Genomic DNA, 16,177 nt, shown 5'->3' with positions numbered 1-16,177 from the left:
TTTGCACATTCACTTTGTAGATATCTCTTCTCTCCTTTAGTCTGGCAAGAATCACGTATCACTTCCCTTGGATACACACATACAACTTTAGAAAGAAACACAACATCGACCTTATAGGAAACAGACAGGTCGGTAGCAAAAACCCTAAACCCTAAACCTATTAGGCTAAACAATTCAAACGGTTCAATCCTGACCATTGAATCATACTGCATTAAATGCAACATTCTTGAATCAATCTCAAGACATTCTCCATCATCCATTATCCACCAATTTCATGGCGGCTGATAACCCATTACGTGTTATCACTGTTTGACAAACTTCACACATTCCCAAGGTAGATAGGGATAGTCTTCTTCAAGCAATATCCTTCACGCGCACAGGGCTTACGTGGAAACACAATCTGTTCTCCGTTATACTACTAACTCATCACATAAAGATCACCGATTGAGTTACATAGGCTTGAGGTACTCCAACTGGAATTCCTGAAGTGGAAACTACCTATCAACCGGTAGTCATACAATGCTTCCATGTGCCGGTTCCCATAACTGCATGCCGGTTCATCTTGACATGCTGGTTTATCTTGGACAAATATACCACTTCAGTTTGGCATATATACCGGTTCATATATATATGTCGGGTTTATCTTGGACAAATATACCGCTTCAGTTTGGCATATATACCGGTTCATATATATAGGCCGGTTCTCTCTTCTCACATGTCATATGTGCCAGTTCACATCATGTCACATATTGACATCAATGACAACATACAATATCATTATGTCTTCATACCGGTTCACATAATGCCAACAAGATCATGGTATGGTAATGGAGATTATATGTCGTGGTCTTGAAATGCAATATCATATGCGAAGGAGATTTGGTCTATCAGAGGTGATTAAATTGGGATTAAGGAAGAGGTCAAAGGCCTCCGATATTGAGCTTAACCGAGACTATAATCAGGCATGGTAGATGCTATCTCTAGCAGTTCACTCTATTGGATTGTTGTCCATTTATCTTGAGATGGCTATTACCTCTCTGTATTCAGTGAGACTCTTTTGTAATGAGCAGTACGCTCTAGGCAGCGTGCCTTCCTGCATGTGCAGGCCTCTCATTGTATCACATACTTTCTGCAGAAGTATCATCTGACTGTGGGTAGGCTTCCCACCGTGGTTTTTCCCTTTCTGGGTTTTACACATACAAATCATGGTGTTATGTGGTATGGTTGCAATGTATTGATTATCTATTTTATTATTAAGTTTTATTGCTTACCGGTATCTATTTCTTCTTTACCGGTACTTAATCTGGTTTAAGGTTATTAAGTGGATTAAATGATATCATCTGTTAACAATTGATTCATGCCCCCCCTCTCAGTTGTTCACTGGTTATCCTAACAATTGGTATAAGAGGTTTGGTCCTCTTTTGTAGAAGCTTATCCACTTGAGGTAGATCCTATGGCAGCTAATACTTCAAATCCACTGACAACTATTTTTAGAAGAGAAATCCCTAAGCTTGATGGAACAAGTAATGGGATATGGAAAATTCGAATGGAGACTCATCTTAGATGTCTTGGCAAGGAAATTTGGGAGATCGTTGAGAAAGGATACACACCTTATGATCCAACATCTGAAAATCCTGCTTCTGCAAACTTGGATAATGTTAGCATCCCCTCAATTTTTCATTAAAATTTCAAACTCGAAGGTCACCTTTGGTGTTTCTTTCCTCTTTCGGTCTTATGTTTCCTTTCTTTGAACTTATGTCATTGAACCTTTTCATAGTTCAAAGATTCAAGGTTCAAAATGCGCTTTAAGTAATTCTCTTTGCAACTTTGTATTATGGTAAGGCAAGCACATTGTTGTAATTTTTATTGAACTTGAATCCTTGAACCTTTAATCGGTTCAAGGTTCAATTGGTTCTCTTGCGTGAGTCGTGGCTATATAATGTTATTTAATGAGAAAGCGTGAATGTGTTAAGTTAGTTTTGAACTTGAACTTTGAACTATTTACAAATTGGTTCAAGGTTCAAGGTTCAAAACTTCCCTTTCTGTTTGTTAAAGGTCTTTGCTCGTTCTCAGTGTTGTGTTGAGCCGCAGGTTGAGAAATATTTATTCCGTCTCCTCGAATTGAACTTGAACCATTGAACTCTTTTCAAGTTGGTTCAAAGTTCAAAAGGTTCATTCCAAGTTGGCTCTAAAGACTTTAATAACACTGAAGGTGGCACTGCAAAAGGAATATTCCTGACATCTTATAATTTAAAATTTAAAATTTGGAAAGAAATCATGAAAGCATTAACTGTTTGTGCAGAGTTGATGGGTAATTAAGAAAGTGTCAGGTTCCTATCATATCGCTAGTTATCTCACACATTTGAATGAATCATTATGAGGCGTATGTAGATGTTACTCAGCTATTTTCCATTTTTCTTTAACATGTGAACTCTCAAGTTGTAAAAGTTGTAGCCGCTATTATTGAAGGAACCAGAGATGCCAAAGGTAATTTTAGCTTCATTCTTCTGAGGGTTTCACTGGTTTCATGGTGGTTCCAGGTGACACAAGGCCAATTATTGAAGAGTTAAAACCTAGAAGGTAAACAAGGTCTCCCCTGAATTCTTTAGTACTTCGAGTTACTCGCTCGAGGAGAAAAAAGAAGAACAGAGAACCAATGGTGAATCAAATTGTTGTGGACTTGGATTTGGGTGAAGAAACTGAAGTGACAATGGATCAACAAGTATTGAGTAACCCTCCATTACACAATACAGATGAAGGTAGGAACTTGAAGAAGGGCCAAACCCAATGAGCACTCTAACTATTATTGACTCCCTAGATGCTCAGACACCTCCACCATCTAAAGAAACTTCCAGCACTCCTCGATGGCTAGGAGCTTCAATTGGGAAGAAACGTAATGTTTTCCCTATTACAATTCCCATGGAGGATATGATGAGCAAGTGCCTTGGGAAAGTATCTAAACCAAAGAAGCTCAAAACGCAGGCAATGGTGGAAGTGGACGAGGAAACATGTCATTGAGTGGTTGAAGTAGCTAAACCCATCGTAGGTAGAGATTTAGAGAAGGCCACTAAAGATGATTTTACTATAGAAAAAATTGATTTGGGAGTTGCTTCAAGGGTGGTAGATGCTAAAAACCTGGAATCCTCCACAAAGAGGATGATATCCAGGTCTTGGAAGGATGAGAAAGATAAAAAGGAGCTGAAACATATTGTCATTCAAATGGCAGACTACATCAACGCCATAAACCATCCAAGCCCTCAACCACTATCTCATATGAAATTGTCCTTTGACCCCAAATCACTGGTGAACCAAAATCTATTAGATCAAGTCCAGAGGAGCCACATGATAGCTGAAATATTTGATAAATGGCTTGATTCTATTGTACAACAAGGTTCAGACTACATTGCCAGCCTTGTTATAGTATATGAAGACACCATAACTATGAGCAAAAAACTAGAGATAGGAATTGTTGCATGGGAGAAAGAAAGAACCAAATGGGTGGCAGTTTTGGCCCAAGTGAATGATGTGCAAAAGTTTGGTGTGATAAAATTCCTAACTGAGAAACCAATGGAAAATTTGGATGATAATGTTCTTTATATGTCAATAAATAATGTCGAATGGATAAATTCGATTATTAGGAAAGGCCATGAGGAATTTGCTAAATTACTTAAACGGTTGAAGGATCTGATTGATACAATGCAGAAGGATTTAAAGTGCATTGATATACAACTCATGAAGGAGGATGGGCAGACAATTGAAGCCGCTGCAGATATGACCAAGATCTTCAAAGAAAGAGTGCAACTTGTAAAAGACAAAATCTCTGACCACCGATGAGTTTTAAAAAGTGGCAAGGATAGAGTCGATGATGACAGTCTACTTTGATCACTTAGAGGCACATAAAGAAAAGGTTATGAAAGTGAACATGGACAAGAAAGTGTGGAAGCAACGCATCCTACACATTGGACTCCCATACTTTCAGGCTATCTTGAAGTTTTCAACAATGCATCTGGAGTGGTGTAATGTACGTGGTTCTATGGAAAAGAATGACAAATCAGAGGTCACTTCTTCCACGATGGAGTCCTAATCGGCTAACGGATGATTTGTCATCCTATTTATGACCTTTGTTTATTTAGTTTCATAAAGTTCAAAGTAGACGGTTTCTTTGACTCTAGGTTAGAGTTAAAATTTTTAGGGTTATTTTCAAACAAACAATTGGCCTGGAGGCTATATATGTAAAAAAAGAAAGCTTTGTTAAGGTCCAAAAAAATTTAATTTGGAGGAACAAATTTGATTTTCCTCGAATTTCTCAGAACTGATATTTCTGGTACTTGAATGAAATGCTATTTTGATGCAATCTTTAAATTCCTGTGTTTGAAGGATTAGTGATCTCTGTTGAGATGTATGCTGATGTGTGAAATATGTCATTTCATTACCAATTCTTTCTGTGTTTGTGAATTCATTGATTTTCGTTGTTTACAAGAAATTTCATTGTTGTTTAAATTGCACTAATCCCCCTTGTCCTGTGAGGCATGAGCAAGAATTGATCAACATTTACACTACTTTGAGTTTACTTTACTTTGAGTTTATTGAATGAATATATGCAGAAGTAAAATTATGTGAGCTTTACACTTATAAATAGATCTTTTGCAATATTCTTTTGTGTTGATAAATGAATGCGAAAGCCTTTCTCACTTTCTGTTGGAAAGTGTATTCATTTCTAAATTAACTGCATAAAAATTCATCACAAATCTCATGAGGAGCTGCCCTCTAATGTTGAGGATGAACCTCTATTTGGTTCACCCAACTATTGGTTCATTTTCTTTCCTTTCATAAGGGGTGTGCATGAGTCTATATATATATATATATTAAAGAAAGGGAAAATTTGTATATTAAAAATGATTGCAGAGCTAGAGAAACCCTCTTTTGTGCACTTACTGATCAAGAAATCATGGGATTGACTGATAAATCATCGGCAAAGGTTATGTGGGATAAATTACAAACTCTGAATGAAGGTGATCCTACTGTCAAAATTGCTAAACTTGATGGTTATCGGGTAGGATATGAAAACTTAAAGATGGAAGATAATGAAAGAATTACTGTGTTTATGGAAAGAGTAAATGAGATTGTTATGGGAATTCAATGTTGTGGAGGATTTCTAAGTGAAGATGAAACAGTTTCCAAAATCTTGTGAACCCTTCCACCGACTTAAAAGATGAAGGCAACTGCAATTAATAAGTTGAGAACAATGGCTAACTCTTCAGTTAACAAAGACATTCTAATTGGGAAATTATCTGCTTTTGAGCTTGAAGAATTTGGATCTTCTGGAGATGTAAAGTCTGAACCTTCTTTTCATGTATCATCATCATCATCTACTAGCAAAAGTGATTGGAAAGTCCTATATGCAAAAGAATTGGAAGACATGAGGAAATAAGATGAAGAATTTGAGCAACTTGAAGCCTTATTTGCTAGAAGAGTACCTAAAGGACCAACAAGAATTAAGTATGAAGGAAAAGCAACTTTTAAATGTTTTGCATGTAATAAGATTGGTCATTTTGCATCTAGATGTCCTGAAAGGAATGCAAGATTTGAGGAAAGATTTAAGAAATCATTTAAGCCTACCCAAAATAGATATAGATTCAAGAAAAGTAAACAATGCTACATAGTGGATGAGGAAGGAGTAAGTGCAGACTCTGGAGATGAATCGATAAAAGACTCTGCTAGTGGATCCAACAATGGAAATGAATGGGTGTTCTACGCTTTAAAGGAAGATGAACTGGAACCAGCTATCATGAATGAAAGAAAGGCCCTGGTAGAAAAAGTTGAAGATAAGGATGAATGGGTAACTGATAGTGGATGCTCACATCATATGACTAGAGATAAAAGAAAAAAATTGTCCCTGCAAGAATACAATGATAGTCAAGTCAGATTTGGAGATTAAAAAGCATGTATGATCAAAGGTAGAGGTATTATTTCTCTGGATGGAAAGCATAATACTGATAATATCTATTATGTAGAAGTTTTAAAGCATAATCTTTTGAGTGTTGGTCAATTGGTGGACAAGGGTTTCCTACTCTAGTTTAAAGATAGAAAATGCAAAATCATTAACAAGACTGGTTTGGAGATTGCAACTGGTATTCATATTGGAGGTAATATCTTTCACTTGAACACTGGTAATAAGACATGTTTGATTGCTCATATTGATGAGAGTTGGTTATGGTATAAGAGGTTGTGTCATGTTAATTTTGATTGTACTGTTAAGATCAGTTCAACTAAGGCAGCTAGAGATATACCTAAGATTATGAAGCCCCATAATCTGGTATGTAAGGAATATCAATTGGGAAAGCAAGTTAGAAGTTCTTTTAAGAGCATACATGATAAATCTAATGATGTACTTGATTTGATTCACACTGACTTATGTGGTCCAGCAAGGACTAGAAGCTTTCAAGGTGATAGGTATTTCATTTTGATTATTGATGACTATTCTAGGATGATGTGGGTGAATTTTCCAAGGGAGAAGTCTAAAGCCTTTGAGAAATTCAAGATCTTTAAAGCAAAGGTTGAAACAAAAACTGGATTGAAAATTATATGTCTAAGATCAGATCAAGGCGATGAGTTCACTTCTCATGAATTTAACAATTATTGTGAGACAAATGAAATTAGGAGACAATTATTTGCACCACAGACAACTCAGCAGAATGGAGTAGCGGAAAGAAAGAACATAACCATTTTGGATGCAACAAGATCTATGATGATGGAAACCAAATGGCCTCACATCTATTGGAGAGAAGCAGTGAGTACAATAGTCTACACATTCAAAAGAGTTCACATCAAAGGTGAAACCGGTAAGACCCCTTATGAATTATGGTTTGGACATACACCTACTGTTAAATATTTCAGAATTTTTGGAAGTAAATGCTATATCAAAAGACATGATTCAATTGGAAAGTTTGATCCTAGATGTGATGAAGGGATATTTATTGGCTATTCAATCAAAGCAAAGCATATAGATGTGATAACAAAAGAATACAACAAATTGTGGAGAGTGCTAATGTAAAAGTTGATGCACAATACATAAATAAATCTATATTATATGATAGGGAACCGACAGTGGAAATGATCATAACTGAACCAACAATGCCTCAACTGGTACAGGAAGCTGAGATAGGTACACCGACACAATCAAAAAATTCAACTGTGACTAATGATCAGAGCAGTGAACCAGAATTTCAGAAGACACCAAGGTATGTAAGATTAAATCATTCTGAAGATCAAATCATTGGAGATAGGAACAAGGGAGTTATTACAAGAAGAAGACTGACAAATGAAGAGGTATGTCTTATTTCTCAAATTGAACTAGCATCTGTTATTGAAGCTTGTAAAGATTAACATTAGTTAAAAGCTATGGAAGATGAATTAGATCAAATAGAGAAAAATGAAACTTGGACTTTAGTTCTTCGGCCTAAAAATAAGAATGTTATTGGAACTAAATGGGTTTTTAGGAATAAACTTAATGAGGATGGTCAAGTTATAAGAAAAAAGGCTAGATTGGTTTGTAAATGATATTCTCAAATGGAAGGAATTGATTATGGTGAGACATTTGCACCTGTAGCTAGAATTGAAGTTGTTAGACTATTTCTTGCCTATGCAGCTTATAAGAACTATAAGGTTTATCAAATGGATGTTAAATGTGCATTTTTGAATGGTGAATTTTAGGAAGAAGTATACATTGATCAACTTGATGGATTTTCACTGGCAGATGATAAAGATATGGTTTGCAGATTGAAGAAAGCTTTATATGGATTGAAACAGGGTGAACTCACAATAATGGTTCCCACTTTTTTGCCACTTTTGACACTGAGATGTACATTTTTAAAATAATCTTCAACTTCCGAGAACTATAACTTTTAAACTATTAAAAATTTGAAGATGATGTAAATTAGTGATTTCTAGCATTTTGTTTGTAGATTCTATATACATTTTTTTCAAATTTTTTTGAAAGATTTTTTAAAAAATTTTCCATCTCCCTCGAAAAGTAGTTTTTTACAACAAACTACATTTTTTAAGAGTGATGTGCCTTCCGTAACGCATAACTTTTTTTCTATAAATGATAAAAACTCAATTCTTTCGAATTTTGGTTTGTAACATCAATATCCAGGGCATGCATTTGGTTTTATAGTGATATGTTCAATATTTTTCATTTTATAAAATTTTGAAGTCCGACTAGTCATAATTCAAACATAGGTTTACGTTTGAACACATAACTTGTTCTATATAAATCGAAATTCAATTTATTTTTTTTTGTTAGAAAGAAGAAATCAATACCAGGGGCATAGATATTTTTCAAAATTTTTTTGAATTAGTTTCTTATTTTTCCCAATGCGTTGAACAGAGAAGTTCATGTTCGGTTAAAAACCAACTTTTAATAAAATTAAAAAATCAAGAACATAATAAATTCAAAATATAACAAAATTATATCCGTTGGAAAGCTTGTTTCGAGTACTACCATCTAATATTTTTGGGTTATGAAGATTATTTCATTCGTGTACTGAACCAGAGCTCCGAAGTCATTAATTCTTCAGAACTCTGAAATTTTTTGGGAGAAACTTCCAATTTTGGGGTTTCGATCGAACACATGTTCGATCGGATTGGGTTCGCTCGAACCAAAGTGGGTTCGAGCGAACCCCCATTCGCTCGAACCCACGAGCTAAATTTCGGCACACATTTTTTGGTAACTGCCATGTTCGAGCGAACGCAACAATTTTTAACTGTCGGCTTTCGTTTGAACACGGGCCGACGCATTTTTTTTTTTTTTTTTTCATTTGTGGAATCGTATAAATATCTATAATTTTTTTTCGCTTTTTATCACTCAAATGATTAAAATAATTCGCACTTTTGGATGAGAGAAGATATTTGAAAATTATTTTGAAAGCGAATAATTTGAAGGTTTTTTGTAAAAGCATGGGGAACAAGAAGAGAAGGCAAAATAAGACTGCAAGGAATTATTCTCCCGAAACGGAAGAAAGATATCGAGAACAAAGAAGACAAAGATATCATGATGCAAGTATGTATTTTTAATTTTATTTAATATGTATTACGTATCAATTAATTAGAATTCAATATTTTTTATCTAATATTTTTAATAGGATTAAAAATAATTTTGTTTTAATTGGAAAACATAATTAATTTGAGATAATACATGTGTATTTGCAAATTTCAATTTCCATCAACTTGCTTGTTGTGTAATTGCATTTTTCTCCTATATAATTAAGTTCATTTATAATAGATAAGACCTATTATGTCATAATTTTTAGGTTCTAAATTATATATATTGAATATTTAATCTACATGTACAAGTAATTTCATGTGATAGGTCCTTTAATATCACATAATATATTTGTCTTAAGGGTAGTTAAGTATATTAATTTTGTGAAATGTTTTTTCAAATGTGGTCATATTGATTTTAATAATAAGGCCTATTAGGACTATTACATTGATTATAGTTCTTAAATGTGACATAAATTTATAACAAAGAAGATATTTAATTTAATATGTATTACGTATCAATTAATTAGAATTCAATATTTTTTATCTAATATTTTTAATAGGATTAAAAATAATTTTTTTTTAATTGGAAAACATAATTAATTTGAGATAATACATGTGTATTTGCAAATTTCAATTTCCATCAACTTGCTTGTTGTGTAATTGCATTTTTCTCCTATTAAACATGTTGAATAATTTAGGTGAACTATTTATATTCAACTTCACGTACATGCAAAAACATTTCAGATTAGGAGGTCTATTATGCAATAATAGGTCTTAAATATACTCACATGTGACAAATTATAGTCCACTTACATTATGGTCCATAACAAATTAATATGAGGTCACCTAAGTTATCGTATGCATGCATCAAAATATTTGTACTTTTAATTTTCAAAATTGGAATTTCTAATTTATCAAAATTTTATTTTATGTGTTAAATTAGTGCTCAAAATTAGAGATTGAACTTTAATCCTAACCTGAGAAAAAATTGAACTTTAAACCTAAACAAGTAATTTAATTAGAGTTATAACAATAAGGTCTTAAAAAAGTATTTAAATTTAATAAACCAAATTGAATGGGCTTTAATTTTAACATGTAAAGCTTTAAGCCAAATTCACCCCTATTCTTAATCCTAATTGAATAATCTCTGATTAATTCAAGAACCTTACACAAACTCTTAAATTATGTGCAGAACGGGCAAATGAACCTGTTGAAGAACACAATGTAGTTGATGAACATAGGGAGGAGATTGTCCAAGTTGAACCAACGGAGACCTTTGAAGGAGAGGGGTCAGGCTCCTTACCTCCTACCACTGATATGGATGAGCATATTGTGGATCTAGCTAAACAGGTGAAGAGAAATATTTCTTATAAAAATTTAGATCATTTACTTGAAATGGATGTGGATGAGTTGAAACGTCTCAGTGAAGAACCTAGACATACTAAAAGGAGGTCAATGAATAAAAGTGCAAAAGAAATAATGTCGCATTTCAACAATCTTGATACTACACTAGAAAAAGCTCAATTGTTATCAATTGTACTTACTCATAAAGACTTAATAGATCCAATGAAATTGTTGGGTATAGATACAACAAATCAAAAGAGGAAATATTCTCAGCTACAAAAATCTATTGTTGATAATGTTAAGAAAGGTTTGGTGAACATTGGTAAAAAATCTCGAAAACTAGATAAGACCATTTCAAGAAGAGTGATGTTGACATCTTTAGTAAATGAAAGATTGCCTCAAAAAAGACAAATCTCTTCACTGTCATCTGAGTTTGGTTTTAGTAGAAGGACAATATCTAAATATGTTAAAAGGAGAAAGATTTTGGATGATACTACCTCAGAAGGGAATTGGGCAATTATGTGTAGAGCTCCTCGTTCTGATAGAATTGAAGATGTTGTTAGGAACTTTGTGACAAGTTTTTGGAATGATAATACTCACCCTTCATCAAATAGTAGAGATGTTATCAAGCAAAGGATTGGTCCTGATCGTTATGATCTCCATGTAAAACATTGGCTAGACACAACAAAACATGAATTGTATGTATTGTTTACTAAAACAAACCCTCATATAAAGATTGGACAAACCATGTTTGAACGGTTAAGGCCATATTATGTGAAGTTAAACAAAGTTTTCGAAACTTGTTGTTGTCGTTATCACATCGAATTTGACTTGTACTATCAGGTGTTTCGAAAGATTAGAGAAGATAATGATGGTTATGAAAATGCTCCTCCTAAACGAACAAGTCAATTCATAGCATCCATCTTATGTGATAAATCAGATGATAATGCAACCGGTCAAATAAATTGCATAAGAGGAATTTGTGGAACATGCGGGGACTTGGCTAAATTGCCTTTGAGAGATGAAGATACTGACATGAGGAAGATGGTAAATTGCAAGAGTTATAAGTACAAAAAAATTGAAACAAAATTTGGAAAGGAATCTACAAGACTAGATTATGTAGAAGAAGAAATACCTATTGGAACATTTATGGAAAATTTTCGTAAGTTGATAAAACCATACATATGCCATGGTTTTTTTGCCAAGTGGCAAGCAGAACAATTTAAAAGATTAAGAGACACTTTCCCACTTGGAACTATTTTATCTGTAGTTGACTTCGCAGAGAATTACTCTTTTGTGCATCAAAAAGAGATTCAATCAGAGTATTATTTTTCAAAGCAAATCACTATTTTCGTGCATGTGTGTTATCGACATGCACAGATGAATTTAGATGGTGTTGATAGTACATTTGAAAATCGTGTCATTAAGAAAGAGTACCACTTCTATATCAGTGATGATAAGGAGCATGACACACTTTTTGTACAACATTGCTTTAAGAAGTTTTTTGAATATTTGAAAGATAGAGGCATAACAATAGTTAAACATTTTGTTTGGTCTGATGGATGTGCGACACAATTCAAATCTTCGAGGCCATTTTATGCACTATGTAGATATCATCGAAATGACAAAATACCACATGTTTGGAGTTTTTTTGAGAGTGGTCATGGAAAGGGTGAACATGATGGTGCAGGAGCTTGTATCAAACGTGCTATAAGAAAGCATCAAATAAAGTACACAGGAGAACGTATAGAAAATGCACATGATGTTGTTGAATGGTGTAAGAAACACTTTGAACAACCTAATTATCCTGGGGAATCATCATCAAGAACATATAAGCCCATTCCATATAGAGTGTTTTGGGAGATAACCGGTACGTGTTCTCTTTTAGTATTTTATTCTATTTTTTTTTAATTTAACAACTTGATCTACATGTATGTATTCTTGTACACATGTACATTTTATAGATGTGGATAGAAAATCAATGCATGGATGCAAGAGTGTGGAGAGGACAAGATCTTTGCATTGTGTCATGAGTACAGATAATCGCCCATGGACATTATACACTAGAGATTATTCATGTTTTTGTTCTGAATGCATTTTCGAAAACTATGTTGATTGCAAGAACCAAGAGCTTGGATATGTTAGTGAATGGAAAATGGTGCCACTAGATGTTTCTGACACATACGAGGATTCAAATGAGGATGAAAACTTTGAAGACATTCCTTTGATTTCTGGTGATTAGGATCATATTTCAGGATTGATTAAAAAAGGTATGTATGTACATGACGTACACATGTAAACATTTCCTTAAAAATGACATATAACTTAGAATTTATTTAACTTGTGTCAAATTGTAGGAGATATTTTTGCAGTCATAGCAGAAGATGGAAATATAGAAGGTGTTAGTTATTATTTATTGCGTTGCACAGAAGAGAGAAAGAAGTTATCAAAATCTGAGATGAGTGATGGAATGTCATTTCCCACAGGTTTGAGTTCTGATTTGAATATGTACATACATACAAATCGCTTGTGTGAATTTTTTTAATTTCTCATGTTTCTTATATACATGTACATGCAGGATCAGTTGTAGTGCAAGGGACATATTTCAAACAAGTTAAAATTGTTCAACATGGGATTCATTTCACTGAATACCAAATTGATAACAAGGTATATCAGTATAGTCACTTGGTCATTGCTGTTGGCCTAATTCTTCAAACAGTTCCACGTCGAGGGCGGACTCAAAAGTGGAGACTAGATAGTGAAGATCATGACAAAATATTAAGTGTTATTGAAGAGCGTTGTGAACCACTTGATGTGGTATGAACTATATATACATAATTTAGTAATCCACTTGAATTGAATTTTAATGTAAAAGTTCAAGATAAATTCTAGATCTCAAGTAACTTGTTTTGAAACTATTTAGGATAAATATTTTTTTAAGTTTATTTATACATTATATCAAATTAGGATGTATTTAAATGTGCACGTGTTTAATTGTATGTAATTGTATTTGTATTTAATTAAAAAATGCATATTTAAATTAGAATGTAATATGTACATTTGTAAAATTGATATATTTAATATGGAATTAGGACATGTACATGTTGTGAACTATTTAACTACAATATACATACCTAGAAGCTCACATACCTACAAATATACATACCTAGATGTAATATACATGTACTGGATGTGAACTATTCAATACATGACCTATCTTAGTTTAGTTTGTTCATTTCATACATACTCTTTTGTTTGAAAATCAAACATGTATAATTGAATACATTTAAATCAAGTTTGTTTGAAAATCAAACATGTATTTAAATCTAATCTAATCAAACATGTATAAATCTAATATAATCAAACATGTATAATAGATGATCAAACACAAACCAGGTATACAGAATAATCTAGAGTCTAAACAAGTCGTTGTACATGCATGAAATATACAATCTAATCAAACATGAATTTAAATCTAATCTTTAATCAAACATGTGTATAAATCTAATATAATCAAACATGTCTAATAGATCAATCAAACACAAACCAGGTATAAAGTATAATCTAGAGTCTAAACAAGTCGTTGTACATGCATGAAATATACAATCTAATCTTGAACATGAATTTAAATCTAATCTTTAATCAAACATGTGTATAAATCTAATATAATCAAACATGTATAATAGATCTTGATCAAACACAAACTAGGTATAAAGTATAATCTAGAGTCTAAACAAGTCGTTGTACACATGCATGAAATATACAATCTAATCAATCATGTATTTAAATCTAATTTAATCAAACATCATGTACATAAATCTAGAATATAATCAAACATGTGTATAAATATAATATAATCAAACATGTATAAAACTTATAACATGTATAATCTATAGTCTAAACTCCATGTATAAAGTATAATCTAGCTCTAGTCAAACACAAACCAGGTATAAAGTATAATCTAGAGTCTAAACTCCATGTATAAAGTATAAAGTATAATCCAGAGTCAAACATAAACCAGGTATAAAGTATAATCTAGAGTCTAAACTCCATGTACGTGCATGAATATATATATAATATGAAAGTATATAAAAAGATAAATGTAAATGAGCTATAAAGTCTGGAGCAAATCAACACTGGGGATCATCATGTCGGCTACGAACTGAGCGACCATCTGAGGGGGAGTCCTGTAAAAGTAGAATTTATTTAAATATTAAATATAATATATATAGATCTCTCTAGACGTGCATCTACATCAAATATATATATACCAAAAACCATAACTAACCTGTACACTAATGTCAGCATCTAAAGAATCTCTCCTACGCACATGCTCAGAGCTCAAGGAAGGAGTGACATGAGCTAACTGTCAATTTAAGGATTAGTCCACAATCAATTTAAATGATCTACAAATTAAAACTTAGAAAGTTCTAGATTATTTAAATTAAACATGAGATCTATATGTATATATAGATTTATTAGGTACAAATTTGCAATGTAAGTATACATATCTTCTAAAATTTTAAACGCACATGTACATGTACATACCTGTGTATCACCTGGAGTAGGCTGTATAGTAGACTGATCCTGTCCCGTAATCATATCAACAACATCACTCATGCCAGCATATCTCTCTCTAGCTGTACGTATCACTGAGGAGTGCAAGGGGCTAACTAGATGAGTGGGCATCGTGGATGAAGTGTCTGACTGTAGTAGCATGTCCATAAATCCAGTATGGCTCAAATCTCTCAGCTGATCCTCAAATGAGTCCAAACCCTCATCTGTGATATGTACCTGATCAGCTCGTATCTCCTCACATGAATCCAACCGGCCCTCATCTGTGATATGGAGCTCATAAGCTCGTAGCTCCTCCTCTGCAGCAACAGAGTGATCTGTAGGTGGGTCAGTGCCTGGAGCATGCGTAGAGTGATGAGAATGCTGTGACTGCCTCGGGGTATGCGTCGATGCCGCTGTAGCCTGAACATCTCTGAGAATCTCCTCTCTAACAGCACCCAATGGTATCCCAAGTCGAGATGAAATAAAACTATAAGCATGTAGTAGGTCCTCGACTAAATACTGCGACATCTGTACATGTCTACTACCTCCGACTATAGCTGCTACCTCATCTGGGGAGGGGATGCCAGTAGAAATATACCGATCATCTGAATCTGAAGCCCCCCCATGACTAGAAGATGCATGATCTATGGATGATCGTGAATGTGGTCGAGTCATCATATATCTGCCCACCCTGTCAGAAGATATGGTGGCTGCTGCTGATGCAATATGTCCAATCCTATCAATTGCTTCTCTCTGAGAAGAAATCACAACGTGATCTGCTATGGGTGCCATGGCTGGGACTACTGCAGGAAATCTCTGGCCAACAAGGTCCCTATGTCTAGGCGGAGCTCTATCACGCCTACGGTATGCATCTCTATCAGCAATCCTGCCCCTCCCCTATCCATAATATCCCGGAATATCAAGGTAGTTTGGTTTCATCTGACAATGAACCTCAGCAAATACCTGCTGTGCAAAGTATAATGGAATCTGGTCGTTATTAGGATAACGACCATGGGCTGCTAAGAATCATGGGTAAATCAGTGACGCAACCTGTGGGTCAATACATCTGGTAACCTGATATCCCCTCACCTTACTCTTCTCCTGATATTGTGGGAAGCATCTCTCCTTGATGGTCTCCTTCGAGACCACCCCCACCACATCAGCAAAAGAATGAGGACCCCTCACCTCACTCCTCAAGTGTCTATATATATCCTCTATAACCTCAGGTGAG

At 34.1% G+C, this 16,177-nt stretch overlaps 1 protein-coding gene across 1 annotated transcript; it reads right to left on the bottom strand.

Annotated features, from left to right (window-relative positions):
* Nucleotides 1–14,386: 14,386 nt before the first annotated feature.
* On the bottom strand, nucleotides 14,387–15,224 carry LOC131858689 (uncharacterized). The gene is made up of 3 exons (XM_059211991.1): nucleotides 14,938–15,224; nucleotides 14,678–14,755; nucleotides 14,387–14,576 (listed from the first exon to the last, which is right to left on the bottom strand). The coding sequence occupies exons 1-3, from the start codon at nucleotides 15,112–15,114 to the stop codon at nucleotides 14,520–14,522; spliced, it is 312 nt and encodes a 103-aa protein (XP_059067974.1). The 5' UTR covers nucleotides 15,115–15,224; the 3' UTR covers nucleotides 14,387–14,519.
* Between the last annotated feature and the right edge of the window lie 953 nt (nucleotides 15,225–16,177).

The sequence above is a fragment of the Cryptomeria japonica genome, chromosome 10 (genome assembly GCF_030272615.1).
Source record: "Cryptomeria japonica chromosome 10, Sugi_1.0, whole genome shotgun sequence".
NCBI classification, from domain to species: domain Eukaryota; kingdom Viridiplantae; phylum Streptophyta; class Pinopsida; order Cupressales; family Cupressaceae; genus Cryptomeria; species Cryptomeria japonica.
The sequence above is the reverse complement of the archived record's forward strand: the minus strand, read 5'-3'. Positions and strand labels throughout refer to the sequence as shown.